General features: G+C 37.0%; 1 protein-coding gene across 1 annotated transcript in view; it reads right to left on the bottom strand.

The window, feature by feature from the left end:
- PDE1A (phosphodiesterase 1A) overlaps positions 1–16,520 on the bottom strand; it is a gene marked incomplete at its 3' end in the record, with an annotated part of 40,946 nt that overhangs the window by 13,941 nt on the left and 10,485 nt on the right. Inside the window, exons 6-11 of the mRNA XM_082285486.1 lie at positions 15,439–15,564; positions 9,426–9,527; positions 9,186–9,306; positions 5,251–5,332; positions 3,858–3,978; positions 1,913–2,097 (exon numbers count right to left, since the gene is read on the bottom strand). Of these exons, the coding sequence (XP_082141612.1) occupies positions 1,913–2,097; positions 3,858–3,978; positions 5,251–5,332; positions 9,186–9,306; positions 9,426–9,527; positions 15,439–15,564 (737 nt within the window). The remainder of the gene's footprint in view (positions 1–1,912; positions 2,098–3,857; positions 3,979–5,250; positions 5,333–9,185; positions 9,307–9,425; positions 9,528–15,438; positions 15,565–16,520) is intronic.

Here is a 16,520-nt window from a genome sequence, read left to right as displayed (position 1 = left end):
ATGCCATGCTCCAGGCAGCTGCAGACATGGCTGCAAGTAGCCTCTTTATGGCAGCAGATTTCTATAAATCTTTTCCTCACAGAGTGGTTCAAAAAACCAGATTCAGCCACAATCACACAGAGACAATATTGTTCATCACACTCTGGCCTCAACACCAGCTATTTACACTTACCCATTAGCTTCCCTAATGTATGTTTTATTGCAGTTCCATAATTCTGTTCAGGAAGTACTTAGACACGCTTCATTAGTCAAGTTGATGGAAGAAAAGAAGGTTAGGACAACCACAATCTCAACAAAATCCATGGAGTCTTGAACACTAACATCTCTGTCAGAGCTTCTTGCATTTTCCTGGGCCTCCAATTAATATTGACTGCAATCTTACCCAAAATAGTTTTTAAATCTCTTGCTGAAAGTAGCTTTGTGTTTTCAATGCCCGTCAACAGTCCAGTAAAACTGGGTTAAATATATTGGTAATTTCTAGAGCAGAACAAAGCACTAGGAATGAAGGGGAAACCGTGCCCTTTGATAGCACTGTGCACCTCCTAAACAACATACCAAAAAGTTCATGTACCAGAATCAAACTGGTTAGTTATATATAACTGGAAATGGCAAACTTCCAGACAATAAGTTCTCCATTATTCCACACTGAAGGACCTTTCACTAGCTCAGGGCTGCTTGAACTCTGCAGGCTATAGCTAAGTGGCCTTGGGCACTCTGATGGTCTTCTATTATTACTGACCACTGCAAATTAGCAGTTCTGTCCTTTTGACCAGCCAGTATTAGTTGGGCAAGACCAAAGGAAGCAATTGGCTATATAAAGCTTCTCATGAAGAAGGGACAATATTAATGGAATCCTCTCCTCAGCTGCCCCTTCCACCTGACTCTGTCAAGTCTTTGTCACAAAAGACATACAGAAGCTTATCCTTAATATCCTCCTAATGAGAATATTCATTTGCAATTTAGCACTAAATTAGATTTTATCACTGTTCAGCACTGTTTTTCTGTCTTGTCTGACACCTCTTTGAGAAAGAAGATGTTGATTTGGATGATGGGATGAAAAGCAAGGCTAGCCCTGGGTTCCAGTATATCATTCCCAGCTGTCAGTATCAGGTCATGTATAGCAAGACCAGTCTCAGCAGTGAAATGTAACGCTGCAATATTCCAGGTACTTGCTAGGAAATAACACAGCCTGTGGACAAAATATTCCCAAATGTCATTCACTTCACCTGAATTGAAGCTATAAATTCTTCTCAACAATTATCACAAAACATTTCAATCAGGTAACTGTAACTCCAGACAATTTTCAGGTGTGGTTTATGAACTGAGATGCTTGATGCAGGTTTGGCTTTATTAACTATCTACTGGCAAACGAAGAGTCACTTTTGGCTTGCTTGGGCCTAATGCATGCAGTGATTGCCCAAATCTTTAGATCCACTGGGTCATTTAAATAATTGCCCACAGCATAGTCCCAAGAAGCCTGCAATACTGAATTTTGTTTCATACAGTGGGGAACAAATAGCATTTCTAATAGCAAAGTACAACTTCCATGTTTCTGAAGAAATGTGACAGCACACACTACTTTGAATTGTTGATTCTGGCATTTAAAGCAGATGTCAGTATCAGTTACAATTAAATGTGCAAGAATGCACATTTCTAAACCAGACCTCTAAAGATAAGATATGCAGCACAGAGACTTACAGGTTATAAGATTTACTCTCATCCCCTAACCACCTACACCTCTTTAGACCTCCTGGGAGACCAGAACAGGAGCATCTAAAACAAACATTAAGACATAAAATATATGAATACAAGACAGCTATGCATTTTTACAGGTTGATAGAAATTAAAAAATGAAAGTAGGTAAGATCTTAGGGAGTGACCTATAAAAACATTCCACCTTAACATATCATACCTTCTGCTGCTAATTCTTTCCATCTTTCTTTGTTTGCTTGAATAATCTTCATCAAGTTGTCCTTGAAACTTCTCAGGTCTACAGTTGCTAGAGAATTTTCTGTGTGAGTCCCTCCATCACCTGTACTTCTAAAACCAGGTCGTCTTTGTGATTCAGCATTGCTTACTGCTCCCAAACTATTTTGGCTGCACGAGGGAAAAAACCCCAAACTATGAACACAGTCAGGCAATTTTAATAATACACAAACAGTTCATCTGAATCAAGTTGCTTAGGAACTAACCTGAAATAATAGTTTTTACCAGAGTGTGCCTAAGATACAAGATGTCTTGCTGACCATTTTCCAGGGAATTCTTGAAAAAATGTGACAGCTGAAAATACATTACTTGTAATGCAATCTTGAAGGAAAGTTTACTCAGCCATTTTGGAGCAGTTTCTTAGCTGTGTTTTTGAACAGTGAATGGTATCTTTGGGTCTTACAGGAAAGACATCTGATCATTATTTTTTGACCCATTTAGAAAAAGGAAGACACAAAGTCTGACATGTATGAAGCATACTGTAGGTAAGTTTTGCTTGAGCTGAAAATTCTCTTCAAGCTACAAACCTTCAAGTGTAGTCAAAGCAGAATTTAAGATAGTGGCTTTAAAATCCACTAAATAGAGACTGCAGCTACTTTACACCCAAGGTACGTAGAAGTGAAATTATTCATACATGTATATGCATATACATGCAAAGGTGGAAAAAAAAGAATGAATGCTCTTTTTTCCTTAGAATTAAAAAATAAGACCTATTTCCAACCTTGTGTGAGTACTCATGTCTTACTAGGTTTTGTTTACTCAGCTTTGCTGCATGGTTTATCTCATTGCTACCACAGAGAGATATTAATATGCATACAAATGGGTTTCCATTAATCAGAAAAGAGTTGCAGTGAACATACCAACGAGAACTTCACAAGAAGAGTTAACTCTAACTTCCATGTGCTCCAGAGATGTTGAATGGGATGCAATGGAAAGAATAGGCTATAATTCTATTGTTTTCCAGGCACCATCTCATAGCATCCACTCAGTAATGTGTGTGCAATTCTCTGGCTCAGACTTTTCTGTCATGCTATAGGCTCTCCACTCTCCTCGTAAGTGTGGCACTTGATTCCATACAAAGAAAAATCCCTTTATCCTCCATCTCACATGGATCATAAGCCCTTTGTCATTTACCACTCATTCATGAACATCAACCAAAAATGCAGCCTGAAGCTGCTAATCATTTGCAGCTGCTAATCACTCATCTGTGAAGAAGTGAGGGTGTAAACAAATTTGTCATTGGTAATACATTAGTTTAGCACTGTCCCCCAAAACACGAAGAACACCGTCATAAATACCTACTTCTAGTAACTTCTACTTGCTTCTAGTAACCAAAATATAGGAAAAAGCTAGGTTCACCCTTTTGTTACTAAAACCTAAGTAATGCCCAGAAAATTAAAAATTGCCTTGCAGAGTTATCATTTAGTAACCTCAGTGAAAGCTCAAATTACAGTTTTAAAATGAAATAAAAATATAACAGAGGCAGTATTTGTAAAGGTAGTATCTGATTATTCAACAATGCTTTCAGCAAGGAGTCACTCAGATTACACTGTCATAGTTTGCTTTATAGGTACAGGAATTTCAATAGCCTATTGCAAAGATTATATTAAAAAATTGCAGAAATCAGTATCATGGTTTATATATGTTTATTCTGATCATTATTGGGGTTTTGCCTTTTTATATGCACAACTGTTCAGTCAATGGGGTAAAATAGCACATTGCAAATACAACGTAGCCCCACAGGGTGGCAACACGGCACAGCTGTTTGTTACCTCCCCAACTTCAAATAATTGAGATAACTCTGAGAATGACGCCAGTAGGATTATTATGTGAGCTTTTGTTAGTTCAATAACAAAGCAGTATATTCATACCTGGGGGTCCCAAATGCAGGACTTTCAGATTTTGTCGCTTCCTCTATAAGAGGCATAACAATTTTCTCCATTGAATCAGTAAGAAGAGAAAATGTTGGTTCTACTATGAAATCAATGAAACCTAAAGAAGAAGAAGAGAGAAAATCAGGTTTTACATTTCTACAAGATTCAAATCTAAAAATAAATACTTGCTATCAGGCTGATTTTCTAACTGTAGTCCCATTTCAATATACTACATACTGCCAGTATAACCTCGAACAAAACAGCACAATTTAAACAAAAAACACCTGAAGCTGTATAGATATAAGTAGGTATTAATAATTGCAGCTTTTCATTTTTTTTCTTGTAAATTTTATGCACTGCAGAACACACCTACCATTTGAAATGAGTACTAATTATTGAATAGAAGGGAAGCTACTGTTGAGCCAGAGTGCTACAAGTCATGCTGTCTCTTTTACCATCCGGAGCTTCTTGCCAAGGAGTTAATATTTCAAATTGCTGTTTATTATTCTGTGGAGGTAAAGTGTTATTTCACAGTGTGTAGGAGGGTTCTGTCAAATCAGTGAAGAGAACAAGTAATATCCTTAGGAGACAGCATTCATCCCACAGTTCTGAGATGTCAGCTCTGAACAATGTCTTTTACACTCTAAAGTGCTCATCACGGTATGGAATGACACAGTGAGAGAATGAAGCATTATTCTCTACTGAGCACTTAACAGAAAAAAATATGTTAAAACATGAGCTAGCAATGGATTTCCAGATGTCTTTATGCTCTAACCATGCAACACAGCATGAAGGTGAGCAACAGTGATTCAGTCTAGGATCCAGCTTCTCTCCTGCAGTCAGTATGATGCTCAAGCATATTTGCCTACAAACTCCCAGTTAAATGGAATAAAGGATATGCAGAGTGACAGAATGCAGTCAACCTTGTCAACCCACGGAGGCTTGACCCTCTGTAGTTTGACCTGACACACTGACAGGCTTAACTGCAGTCCAGAGATCTGATATATTAATTATCTCTAAGTTGAGATCATCTACAAACTGGTACTTTCAGATTATAATAGAGACAGACCTGTGAGTTCTTGAGCAAGAGATAAGCAGTTTGAGGACATGATCTCTAAAGTGTGTACAGTAGAAGCTGGATTAACCTTGGTTAATCCCTCTCCTACTCCTCCTTGGCATCACATATGGTGAAATTACATCACATTCTTTTGAGATCAGCACCATTCTGCTGTAAAAGCACATGAGCTTGGTGAATAGATAGGTGCAAAGAAACACTTTCCATATAATGGAATTTTGAGCATTTAAAATTCCAAATGGGTATATGAAATGTCCTTGTGAATTTACATGCCCCTACACAGACAAGAAAAAGGAAAACACAGCTTGTCATTACCTATTTGAGACTGAGCTACCAAAGTGGACTTGCGGTCACAAAGAGGGGAAAATTGAAGACCTAAAGCAGCCTCCTTGTCTCCCTGCAAACAACAATGTTTAATATTATAAGCATATATTTGATAGAGGGACAGAGGGAAAAAAGAAATCTGAATATTCTTAGTATTTATTCAACGTAACACTTTATTAATTTATATTCCTAAACAAAAACATGACAGACAAATCTTCAAATCTTCAAATTTTGATTAAAAGTAAGAGGCTAAATTCTAACTTAGATTTGGCAAATTTTATGTAAAGAAACCTACTGCAATCAAGTTCTCCTCAACAGCAAAGCATCTGCCAATGAGATTTAAAATATATTAAGTCCTTCAATATTCACAATTTAGTTCTGCTGATCCCAGATGTAATGGGACTAGAGACACTTAGACATGTTTGTAATAGTATGCCAAATGCTGAGTGTTTCCTTCTATTACATTGGTTCATCCAACACAGAAAAATCCTTCAATGGATTTACTCAGGTCAAGTGTATGAATTGACTTGAGCTTATTCTCACTAGAAGGCATTACTCTCTGCTGCTGAAGCCACAAAAAATAGAAATTCAGTTTCATTACAAGGACGATTTGTACAACCTAGCTCCGACATGTTTTCAACAGTTAGCAGATTAGAAGAATCTTTTTTGTTGCAACAGTCTTAACAGACAGGAGGGTGTATCTCCATTTTCAGCATGGTAGACCAACTGATTTGCAAAACCTCAAAAAGAAAGTCTAGTGGAACAAAAAAACCCTGAAAAGACATCTTTCAAAGGAGGTTATAATTTGTGTTCCTGGACAAATCTGGCTGCCAGACACACTGACATTATAGATACAGGAAAACCTAGTCTTTTGCAAGCCAAATAAACCTATATATTTGTCAGGGACAGTGCTGTTACATGAACATTCAGTGGGGAGCACTACATGAACATACCATTTTCCCAAGGAAAACTGGGAAAACAAAAACTGATGGATGAAGAGGGTAGTATCGACCTTCCTTAGTTTTTTCATCATGTATCATTGGAGTATATTTGGGAAAGGTGTAGAACCACAAAAGCAGTAAAACCAATCCAGCCACAGGAACAGATGCAGCTCGCAGATTACATTTCATGTGAAAGTGGAGAGCTTTATCACCATGGCCATTACATTTTATATGCAAGTGTTAATAATTTGAACTCAGAGTATAGAAGAAGACATGAACACTTGCAACTAGGAGCAGTGGGAGTGGCATCTCCATGTAAATACAGGAGCCAGATTGTAATATCATATAAATTGGGCTAGTTCTAAATATTTCAGCATAGTTTAATACAGGATTTGTAAAGTAACATAAATGTTGCAATCTTCTCTTCATTAGGTATGAAAAAGAGAAAATTCCACACTATTTAATGGATGAGTTTGAATTTCTATTTGTTTTCAAGTAGCTCTTTATGGCAATTATGAATTGCTTTGCAATCAATGTAATATTAATTAATTTATTATTGCATATTAATTAATTAAGTGTCACTTAAGTCTAAGACTACTGTAAATTGTAATAATGGACACAGCACTGCTATTTAAACCAGTCATTAGAATTTAATGAGGTTTAAAAACAAGATACAGATCAAAACAGAAAAAAAAATTCTTTGTCCAGGCCCTCGGCTCACTTTTAACTATTTTAGTGTCTTTGGATCTATTCAGACTGAGAGTAGAGTGTTATAGGTGCTGTGATACTTCTTTGAGTGACTTGAACTATGTATTTCTTTACTTTTAAGGATTTGAGATGGGTGGCTGCATTTCTATTTTAAACAAGCAACTCAGAGTTTCTTTGGTATTACAATATACTTTCTGTAGTTGTTGCTTTTAAACTTAAAGTGTGGTTTGGCTTTTTTTTCCTGAAGTTAACACTAGGACATATTTTAACCATTAGCTGCAGTTAACAAAGTTTTTGTCGAAGTGAATGTTCATTTTTTTGCTGGTGCTCACTACTTTGAAAGCTGCCTGTGAAAGCATTGGATTTGTATCAGGTGTTTCAGAATCTACTGCTTTTCCTGTAACATACTAGAAGTAGTTGAATTACTATCTTTAAAGAAAAGAAGAGGAGGAATTAAGGGGGTTTATATACATTTGGAGTACATCATCTTGGCTGGCACATATTTGGAAATCCCGGAGATCTCTATCACACAGGCTCAAAGCAACAGACCAGAGGACACACAACAAGCCAGTGCATCTAGGAAGTAGGAGACCTTCTGTGTCTGCACTGCTCAGTGCACATGTGCTGCTACTTCACCACACTTTAAAAGTGCTGGAGCTACTCCACACGCACTGTCCTTAGCAGTACATGGAAAGAATTCTGTTTCTGATGCACTCCTCTGCAGCCTGGAAGCTTTCACATTTTATACTGCTGCATTGCACACATATATATGGTTTTACTTGTTCTATTGTTAAATGCCTTCTCGAGTTTTTGAGCAGCTTTCTTGGGATCCAGTCACTTCTTCTAGTGAATGGATAAAGGAACAACTAAAACATGAGCTGGTCCTATGCATTCAGTGACCAGTGTGGTACTGTTTACTGCTAATGCTACCTCCACTTGGCTGGACACATTGCCTCACTGTCCCATGCACCCTGTCTAGTCTGCCTCTCTGTGTCTAAAATGATATTACAATTGGTCATTTTATGACCTTTTTTCTTGGGTAAACTACTCCTCCTTTTTGCTCTCAAGTTCAAAATCCTCAAATTTTCCATTGACAGAAGCAGATACAAACTCATGAGTACCCCTAATTTCCACAAAACTCAGTCCATTCATTATTTAGATAAAGGCACCATCTCTCCAGTCTGCCTCCCCATTGCAAAGCCCAGAATCAAGGATGCCCTGATGCTTCCTACCGAGAATTCTTATGAAGAATCTCCAGGAACTGAGCAGGAACCTTACAGGGCAGATGGGTCTAAGAACCTCATGGTTTAACATAGCCTTTTTTTTGTTCTCTGGTCCCTTTATCCAGTGTGACCAATCTGATTTGAAAATGTCAACATATAGAAAAACAAGACAATCAAGGTGAGCAAGACATACACTGTTCACTGATCTGTATTAGCCCTTTTTAAAATCTGTGCATAACTCTAGAAATTGTCATACCTAAGCTGGATTTTGATTATGAATTGTACTTCAGTAACTGTTATGCTGTCAATGTGCATGGTTGCAAATATTGATTACAGAGAGAGTATTTTCTCTCCGGAGAAATGTTTTTTGCTTCACCTGCTGAGGTGAGTCAAAAAATGGCAGCAGTGACACCAACACCTACTGGGGTTTTCCTTGGAATTCAGTACTGCACAGAAATACAAAGACTTTCACAAAGGTGTGTCTAAATTTTTGGTTTAGGATATATGGTCACAGCATTAACAGGATGGTACTGTCTAACCTCTGGCTTTGGCTCAGGCTGTTATGAAAGCAACACCTTCAGATCTATGTGGCATATGCATGGCAAATACCAGCAAGGAAAAGAAGTAGAAGGGCTTTCTGAAATGTGGAATGGAGACAAATTTTTGCCTTCTTTGCTGAACATGTATTCTTCCTATTTTCTCTCATCCTACCCTTCTGGTGCTTCTTTATAATTCAAAGCATATATAAATCTCTGTCTACAGAATGAAAACAGCTTGACAAGTTATATTATAATTGGAAGGAAAAAACCCACTACAACACTCAGAATCTTGGTATCAGCTGAAACAGATAGAGAGCTATAACCACTTTGTCTTATTCACACACATAAAAGTTGAAATAATGTCAGCGATATGTATGAAGAACAAAGAATATATACTCCTGACTATGCTTGTCAATCACAACCAAAGCAACCCTGCTGGTAGACTTAAGAAAATATTTAATCGTGTAACCATTGCTTCTTGAACTAGATTTATTAAAGGATTTTAAAAATGGCACCTGTCGAAAAAATTCTTCCATCAGGGCCATGGTCCACCGGTAGTGCAGTTCCCAGGATTTTGCTGGATGGCTTATGTCTGCTGCATGTAGAATCAAAGACATGGCTTTGGCTTTGTCTACCCTGTCAATTCAAGGACATGCTCCAATTATCTCAAAACAAAAGCAACTATTTAAATTCTTTTCTTGAATATGAGCTTATTGAAAGACTACAGATAATGAACAGAATGGAAAATAACCTACCCCTGTGCCTGCTGTAGAGTGTGTCGCATTGTTTTAATTTGTTGAAAATGACCCGACATATCTGTAGACAAGACCATCTCAATGACCAAGCTACGCAACTCCCTAAGAATAATTAAAAGCAAAACGACTGATTAAAATTCATTTATTCTAGGTATGGTACATTTGTTTAAGCAGTATTTGTTAATTTATAACTTTCAAAACAACATCATGGGTTTTATTATGTTTTAAAAAGCATTTAAATAAATTATTAACAACTTGAACATTGTATCCTAAAGGGATTCTGTGAAAGCAGTGTACCTCAGAAAATGTACTCTGCAATCATTATTTCAGAGTCACACTGTTTTGTAAATCCTATTTCCTAGTGCATAAACTAATATTACATGCAGTTCTCTCACCCATTATAAGTAATTCCTTATTTTTTCCAGCGGTAGAGTATTCAAAAAACAAGTTGTTCTCTGGGCTTACCACCATACAACAGGGCACATTATTACTGCCCTCATATTAGTGAAGAGTGTGCATAACACTAAACCTAGGAAGAAGGCTGTGGAAACACTCAGGAGAGTGAGAGGAAACACTCAGAAGAGCAAGAGGTATTGCATCTGAAATACTAACATTATATCAATATAAGATCATTATGACAAACAATCTTTCATTCCAAAACCATTGTAATATCTATTTTATGAATCAGAACAAGTTTGGGATTAATATTTCATCTCTGTCTTGGTATTATGGTCAGAGATGTTGGCTTGTCCATCAGCTTTCTATTAAGTCAATATGAAACTAATAAAACATGAATCATGTAAAAAGTGTATTAATTCTGGTTGTGAATATGAAATTAAATTAATTTTGTCAACAATAATTACTGACTTAGAAAATTCTATCTCCTTGATGTAGAAGGATATAGGCCATGTAGGAGTCCAGTGGGTCTTTATTTACATGTTTGTTAAATGGCCTAGGAGGACAAGTCCTGCTTATACATATATGGGGAACAATTCACCTCATTAAACCTTTCATCAGGTACCATATTACCTTCAGGAGCACACCCCCAATCTTAAGGATGTCCAAGTATCAAATACAACAGTAAAATCCTACTTTAGTCATTCTCACTGATCTTTCAAATTGTACTCATACGTTTGATTTAGGTAAATCAAAAAACATGCAGGTTCTTTCAAAGGACTATACTTAAAAGAGGTAATTTGCAGTTTTCTTTAGGGCTGTTAGAATACTTTTTTATTAAGACTATCAAGACTGCTTTTGATCCCAATTAATTACATATTTAAGCAGATATTTGTCACTGATTTTTATGTATTTATTCCCAATTTGCTTTAATGTAACTGGATAAAGACTCGATGCTCTCACTTCTACTCAATAATATGCAGCCATAGCAACTTGTGTTTAGAAAATGCCTTACCTTATCTGATCTCATAATAAGATACTAATTATTTTGCATCCCAACTGTTCCTCCTCCACATTGCTTTGAAAGTGTACCCTTCAAAAACAGTCAAACCCATTAAAAAAATAAAAGCAAAACAAAAGAAAAAAAACAGCTAACACTACAAGAAAAATGAGGGATCTGCATTGTTAGACCCTGTTGTTTTTAAGACTGAGATAATTATCACTTCTCTTTTGTACAGGAGATTTTCTTAGGAACTTTCAATGTCTGAACTTTTTAGAGTAATCAGAAATAAGTTCACCCCTACTCACAAGACATCTCACCCCTTCTACACAAGACACACACACAGAGAAGCAAAACCACACTTTCAGTTTATTCATATTGTCACGGCAGCAGAAAAAACCCTAATTCTTACCTCCAACACCTGAATAAGGATCAAATAGTCTAGCACTATGCTGTCACACACTTCTGAAGATTTCAGACCACTAATAATCTGCTTTACAGCAAAAGAGAGTTTCCTGCAGTTGTTAACTACCTGCGCCTGTATCCACCATAATTAGAGGGATAGAAAATTGAGATCTGATGGGGAAATGGTAGATAAAGCTCTACGAGAGCTAGAAATACTTCATCTGCTATCGTTGCACAGAAGGTTACTCTTGGACTGATCCCATTACCAAATTGCTTCCCAGGGAAAAAAGACTGTCTCAACTTCCATATTGTAGGAGACCTCAGTTGGTCTCTTAGGTGACTCCTGGACAGAAATCCCTCCCAATCTTCATTAAGCAGTCCACAACTACAAACATCAGGATAATACAGATACCTGCTGCCATGGCAAAAAGACACATAGATGTTGTCCTGCTATGAAGGGAAGTGGTAACAGAATTCACGTACAGCACATGGCAATCTTTCAGGCCCAAAATCAGAAGATTACTGAGTTTGAGTCTACCATCTCCACTTAAGTAAACTGTCATGTTCTGTGCTGGCATCCTTTCTTAACCCTCCCCATAGCCATAAGTCCTATGGATAGGATACTGTAAAACAACACAGATGCAAGACTATGTGAAAAAATTACATGAACAATGCTGTAATAAAGAGACAAGGAGTGGCAACATGAATTTCTCGGAAAAGTAGTTAACCAATAAATAGAAACCAGCTTTACCTGGATTTGTCAATGACAAAGACATTTAGTCAGCTGGAAACTAATCAAAAAATTCAGGAAGAGATTAAGATGAGCAAAAGCGAGGTGGGAACTGAAGACATAAGCCTCGTCTTCAAATTATAGGAATCCTCAGCCAGAAGAATCCCAAGGGACTTTGTGAAAGAATGTTGGTCATTATGCATTACATAGAATACATGCTGTTTTATTCATCTTACTTTTATAATCAGGCAATATATCACTGTATGCCTTATGACTGGGATGGTTTGAGACATTAATACTGCCCCACCACCTATAACAATATTACACGGGGTGCTGGAACACTGGAAATCTGGTAAAGCTAAAGAGAAAAGGGGACAAATGAGGATCCCTCTTTAGTTATTTAAGGGCACTAAGTGAGAGAAACAAGATAATATCAAAGACCAGAATGTATTTTCAGAGCTGAGAAAAGACTGAAAAATTACTATGAATGTTGCATGCATTATCCACAAAGGACATCATCCTCAGAATGCTGGCAGTGTTCCCCAGCTCAGACCAGAAGCCTAAGTTTTAGACTTAATTGAAGCTGGAAGTTTATTAGCACATTTATCTTCCTAATGTTAACATGTAGAAGAGAAAATGGAATACCATAAAGTAATTTCAGTCATGTTGCTTCATCTTGCTAGAATTAGCAGAACCTCAGTTTTAATAGTCAGCAGTGTTAAATTTTTGAAAAATGAAATTTCTGCAACTGAAGAAAATAGATATGACAGAAGTAAAGAAATTAATCAGTGCCAGGAAGTATATTAAAAAGTTGAACAGATTATCATTTCAATTTACTGCCAACTTGATTCAGTGCAACCTTCAAAACTGTTAGTTTACCAGCATGAGTTTCAGTATAGATCCAAGAAACTCACTCAAATAAGAGCTTCTGGTAAGTGGCTACCAGATCCATCATTGCACCAATGAAATGACAGGGTAACAGGAATTTCTGGATATTAGGAATGAAGACCAGGAAACTGTCATTTCCATGACTGACCCTCTAAATTGAACTATCACATTGAAACAGGTTGTGCAGGTTGGCACAGACCAGCACTTTGGAATTTACTGCTGGCTTCAAAGTACAGACTGCAATTGCTGAGCTAATAAAAAAACATAGAACTGAATTTCCTAGTTTAGACTCTTGAGTTTATTAGTCCATTCATAAATTTCTTCTACATTGTACTGAATATGCCCAAAAAGAGATGATAAATTCTACTTTTCTCTTGTTGCCAAATCTCACCAGCTTCAAACTGGCTGCATATACTAGAATCTGTGTAGCCACTCTATACAAACAAAATTTGAAAAACTAAACATCTTCTAGGAAAACATAATTGGCTTACAGTGAGAAGAGATTGAAAAGGAAGTGAAAACAGAGCCAGCATGTGATTGAGCAAGTTCCAAAAGAACGTGGTAATTTATCACAGGTTCAAAAACCACAGAGAAATAAAATGCAACAAAAGTTAGAGAAAACAGTCCACAACTGAACTGGACAAAGAACTGTGGGAAGACCTGCCCAAAAAAATCTATGCAGAGAAGTGTGTGCTTCAGAAATGTGAAGAGAGCCTATCACATTCCCCCCTTTATTTTGTTTGCAGTCCACCATAGCAGTACATACAAACATCACAACCTGGAAACGACAGGCTCCTCTTTCCATTGGCAAATATTTGGTTTTCATTGTATTACTCTTTTCCTCAGTGACATAACGAAAGGGAATGACTGGGATAAACTGTACTAGCTGGCAGCCAGATTTCTATCAGCTGGAGCCACTGTATCTTGCTGCAGGTATTCCTAAACTATACTGATTTATGGTGGTCTCCAGTAATGAAGAAGCCAGGACTGGGGACACACATAAGTGTTTTCAAGCCATCTGTGGAACACTCCTGAACTGAAATTCATCTGCAGCCCCTTTCTACATGGAAGCATTCTCTGGTAGGATGCAATATGAAACAACTCCACTTCAAAAAAAATGTACTCAAGGCAACATGTCCGAAGATTTGGAAATACTTTTCCCTCTAAAATTATGGTTTTAAAAGACAGAATATGACTTTCTGATGGCATTGTACGGGCACAATCATTTTCTCCATGCTCAATAGTTAGGACAAGCAAAAATAGGGTCACAGAAGCCTATCAGCCCCAAAACTATCAGGCCCCAAATAGTTTCAAGAGAAGCACGGCTGGCTCATGTTGGCATTGAAAATCTAGGTGTGTAGGCAGTTATCAATGAAGTTTCCTACTTACTTCTGGTGAAATTTCTACAGAACTAAATGTGCAACACAAACCTTCTGATAACTAAATCCAAATGAGTATCCTCTGAAAAGAATTATTTTAAGAGAACTAAAAAGTGTATGCTTCCTCTCTCATTTTGTATTAAATAAAAAAATTATAAATGTTTTTAATATTTTTTTAAAACATGTGCAGAATAATAATTAATTGAAACCTGGAAGGGCCAGCAGACTTACATTGAATAAATGCTTTATTTAGGGGTGTTCTCACCATGTAAATAAGTAAAATCTTATAATCTAGCACATAAAACAGTCCTTCACCTGTAAATATACACCACAGCAAAATTTGATCTGGTATTCACATATTCCTTCATAAAATGTATAGTTTTGTGAAAATACAAGTAAAGCAGTGTTTAGCTTTGTTACTCCTGGTAGCATCATTCACAGTGGGAGACTTTCCTGGAAGCAGAACATATCTCTCTGAACGTCACAGTCCACTTGTCTGCAAGTGGTTTTTTAAGGTCGCTGAATAATATCTATGTTTACAGAAACACACAGAAAACTCAAATTTTAAATGCAATATGTATCCATCAACAATATACAAAGATAACATTTCCTTTTTAATAATGGAGAGAGTCTTAATCCAACACCTGAATTTTAGCCTTACGGGTCTTATTATTTGTGATATATCAATTGCTTTCAGCTGTCCAAATTTTCTTCAGGTATTACACTAAAATTAAGAAGAAAAAGAAATTTCTGTAGTGCTTCTGGGCCTTTATTATTTTTGGACTGTCCAGACAATTCATTTTCTAATGCTTAACCAAGACGTGACTCTGCTGAAATCCCAGGGGCAGTAGAGCTCAACCTGGCAGCAGAGTGTGACCCTTCATTGTGTTTTCAACCCACTGGTTATGTTGGACAAAGGCAACCTAGCTCAGGCAGCATTGTGGTTTTCCTAAAGGGCTATCTCATCTGAGGCATTGTCCACACACTCCAGCACTGTGCTTCATAAATGCACAACCTCACTTGGAAAATTATATGGAGTCTCCCAAACAGTACTTAACAACACAGCAGCCTTCCCTAGGCTCTAATATCCACTACTGTTTCCAGTGTCAACTTCCTGTAATTTGAAATCTTAAAATAGACTCCACAGGGAAGGCCTGGTGGTTTTTATTATTTTTAAATACTGGGAGTATTTCTGAATGTCACAGCAAGTCTTACCTCCAGTCATCTTTGTTTAGATTTGCGAGGATGTTCATCTCTTCTTCCTGCATGAGTCTATAAGCAGCACTTACATGATGATTTTCAAGAACAGAACGATCATTGTACAGTATAGCAACATCTGACCTAGTGTGGAGGACAAAAGGCAGATTTTGTAAAAGTGTTCCAATGATGACTCTGAGAAAGGTAGGAATATGCATTCTCCATGAGAAACATTGACTATAGATACATATATAGAGGTAGATACAGATATATCAAACTACGTGCATTTGTCCCTATTGTAACAAATACTGATAAATTTTCCATCTTAAATGCATAAAAAATTATCATTATGCCAAATTTCCCAGTGTTTGTGGGAAAGTCATATTTTCAAATGTGTGCTGTTTTATTGATATGACCTAACTGTGGCAAAAATTTGTGAGATCTTTGAGCTTCTTGACTGTAGATAGGATAACAGAGCATCAGACATGCTCTAATTAGGTTACAAGAGTACACTAACATAATACAACCATTTAAAATGCAATATGTTCACCAACAGCAGGGCTCCACACATAGCATGGGTATTAAGAAGTTACTCCCCCTGCTCTGAGGGAAGTGCTTTGGCCCATGCTACACATTATCAGAAGATGCTGTAAATAATAAAGTATTAAAAAGTTTCCATTTCATATGTTTTAAACAGCCACCATCTTTTCTCAGAAAAACACAGAAACCTTGAGCCTCATTACAATGGGATGGTAGAGATGCTAAGCTGCAATTTGATTGCACTCAAGTGCTTACTAAAGAAATACCCATAACATAATGTTAGCACACTTAACAGTATCCTTTCCCTCCTAATCAAAGACTAATGTACAATTCCAAAATTACACTGAGATATTCACAAATTTTGATGTGGCATGGATTTATCATACTTAGCTTCAAACACCATTAATTCTTGGGGAATTTGTTTCCCCAAGACCTGATCTGACCTGCTAGGCAACCTCAGGAGTCCCCTCTCTGCTACAATTCTGTTCTGACAAAACTATTCCTGAATATTTCAATTTGGTCCACTGACAAGTCTGTACTAGAAGAAAGGTGTGTTGATT

This window comes from Coloeus monedula, assembly GCF_965178545.1.
Source record: "Coloeus monedula genome assembly, chromosome: 7".
Taxonomy (NCBI): Eukaryota; Metazoa; Chordata; class Aves; order Passeriformes; family Corvidae; genus Coloeus; species Coloeus monedula.
This window is presented reverse-complemented; position numbering and strand designations above follow the sequence as displayed.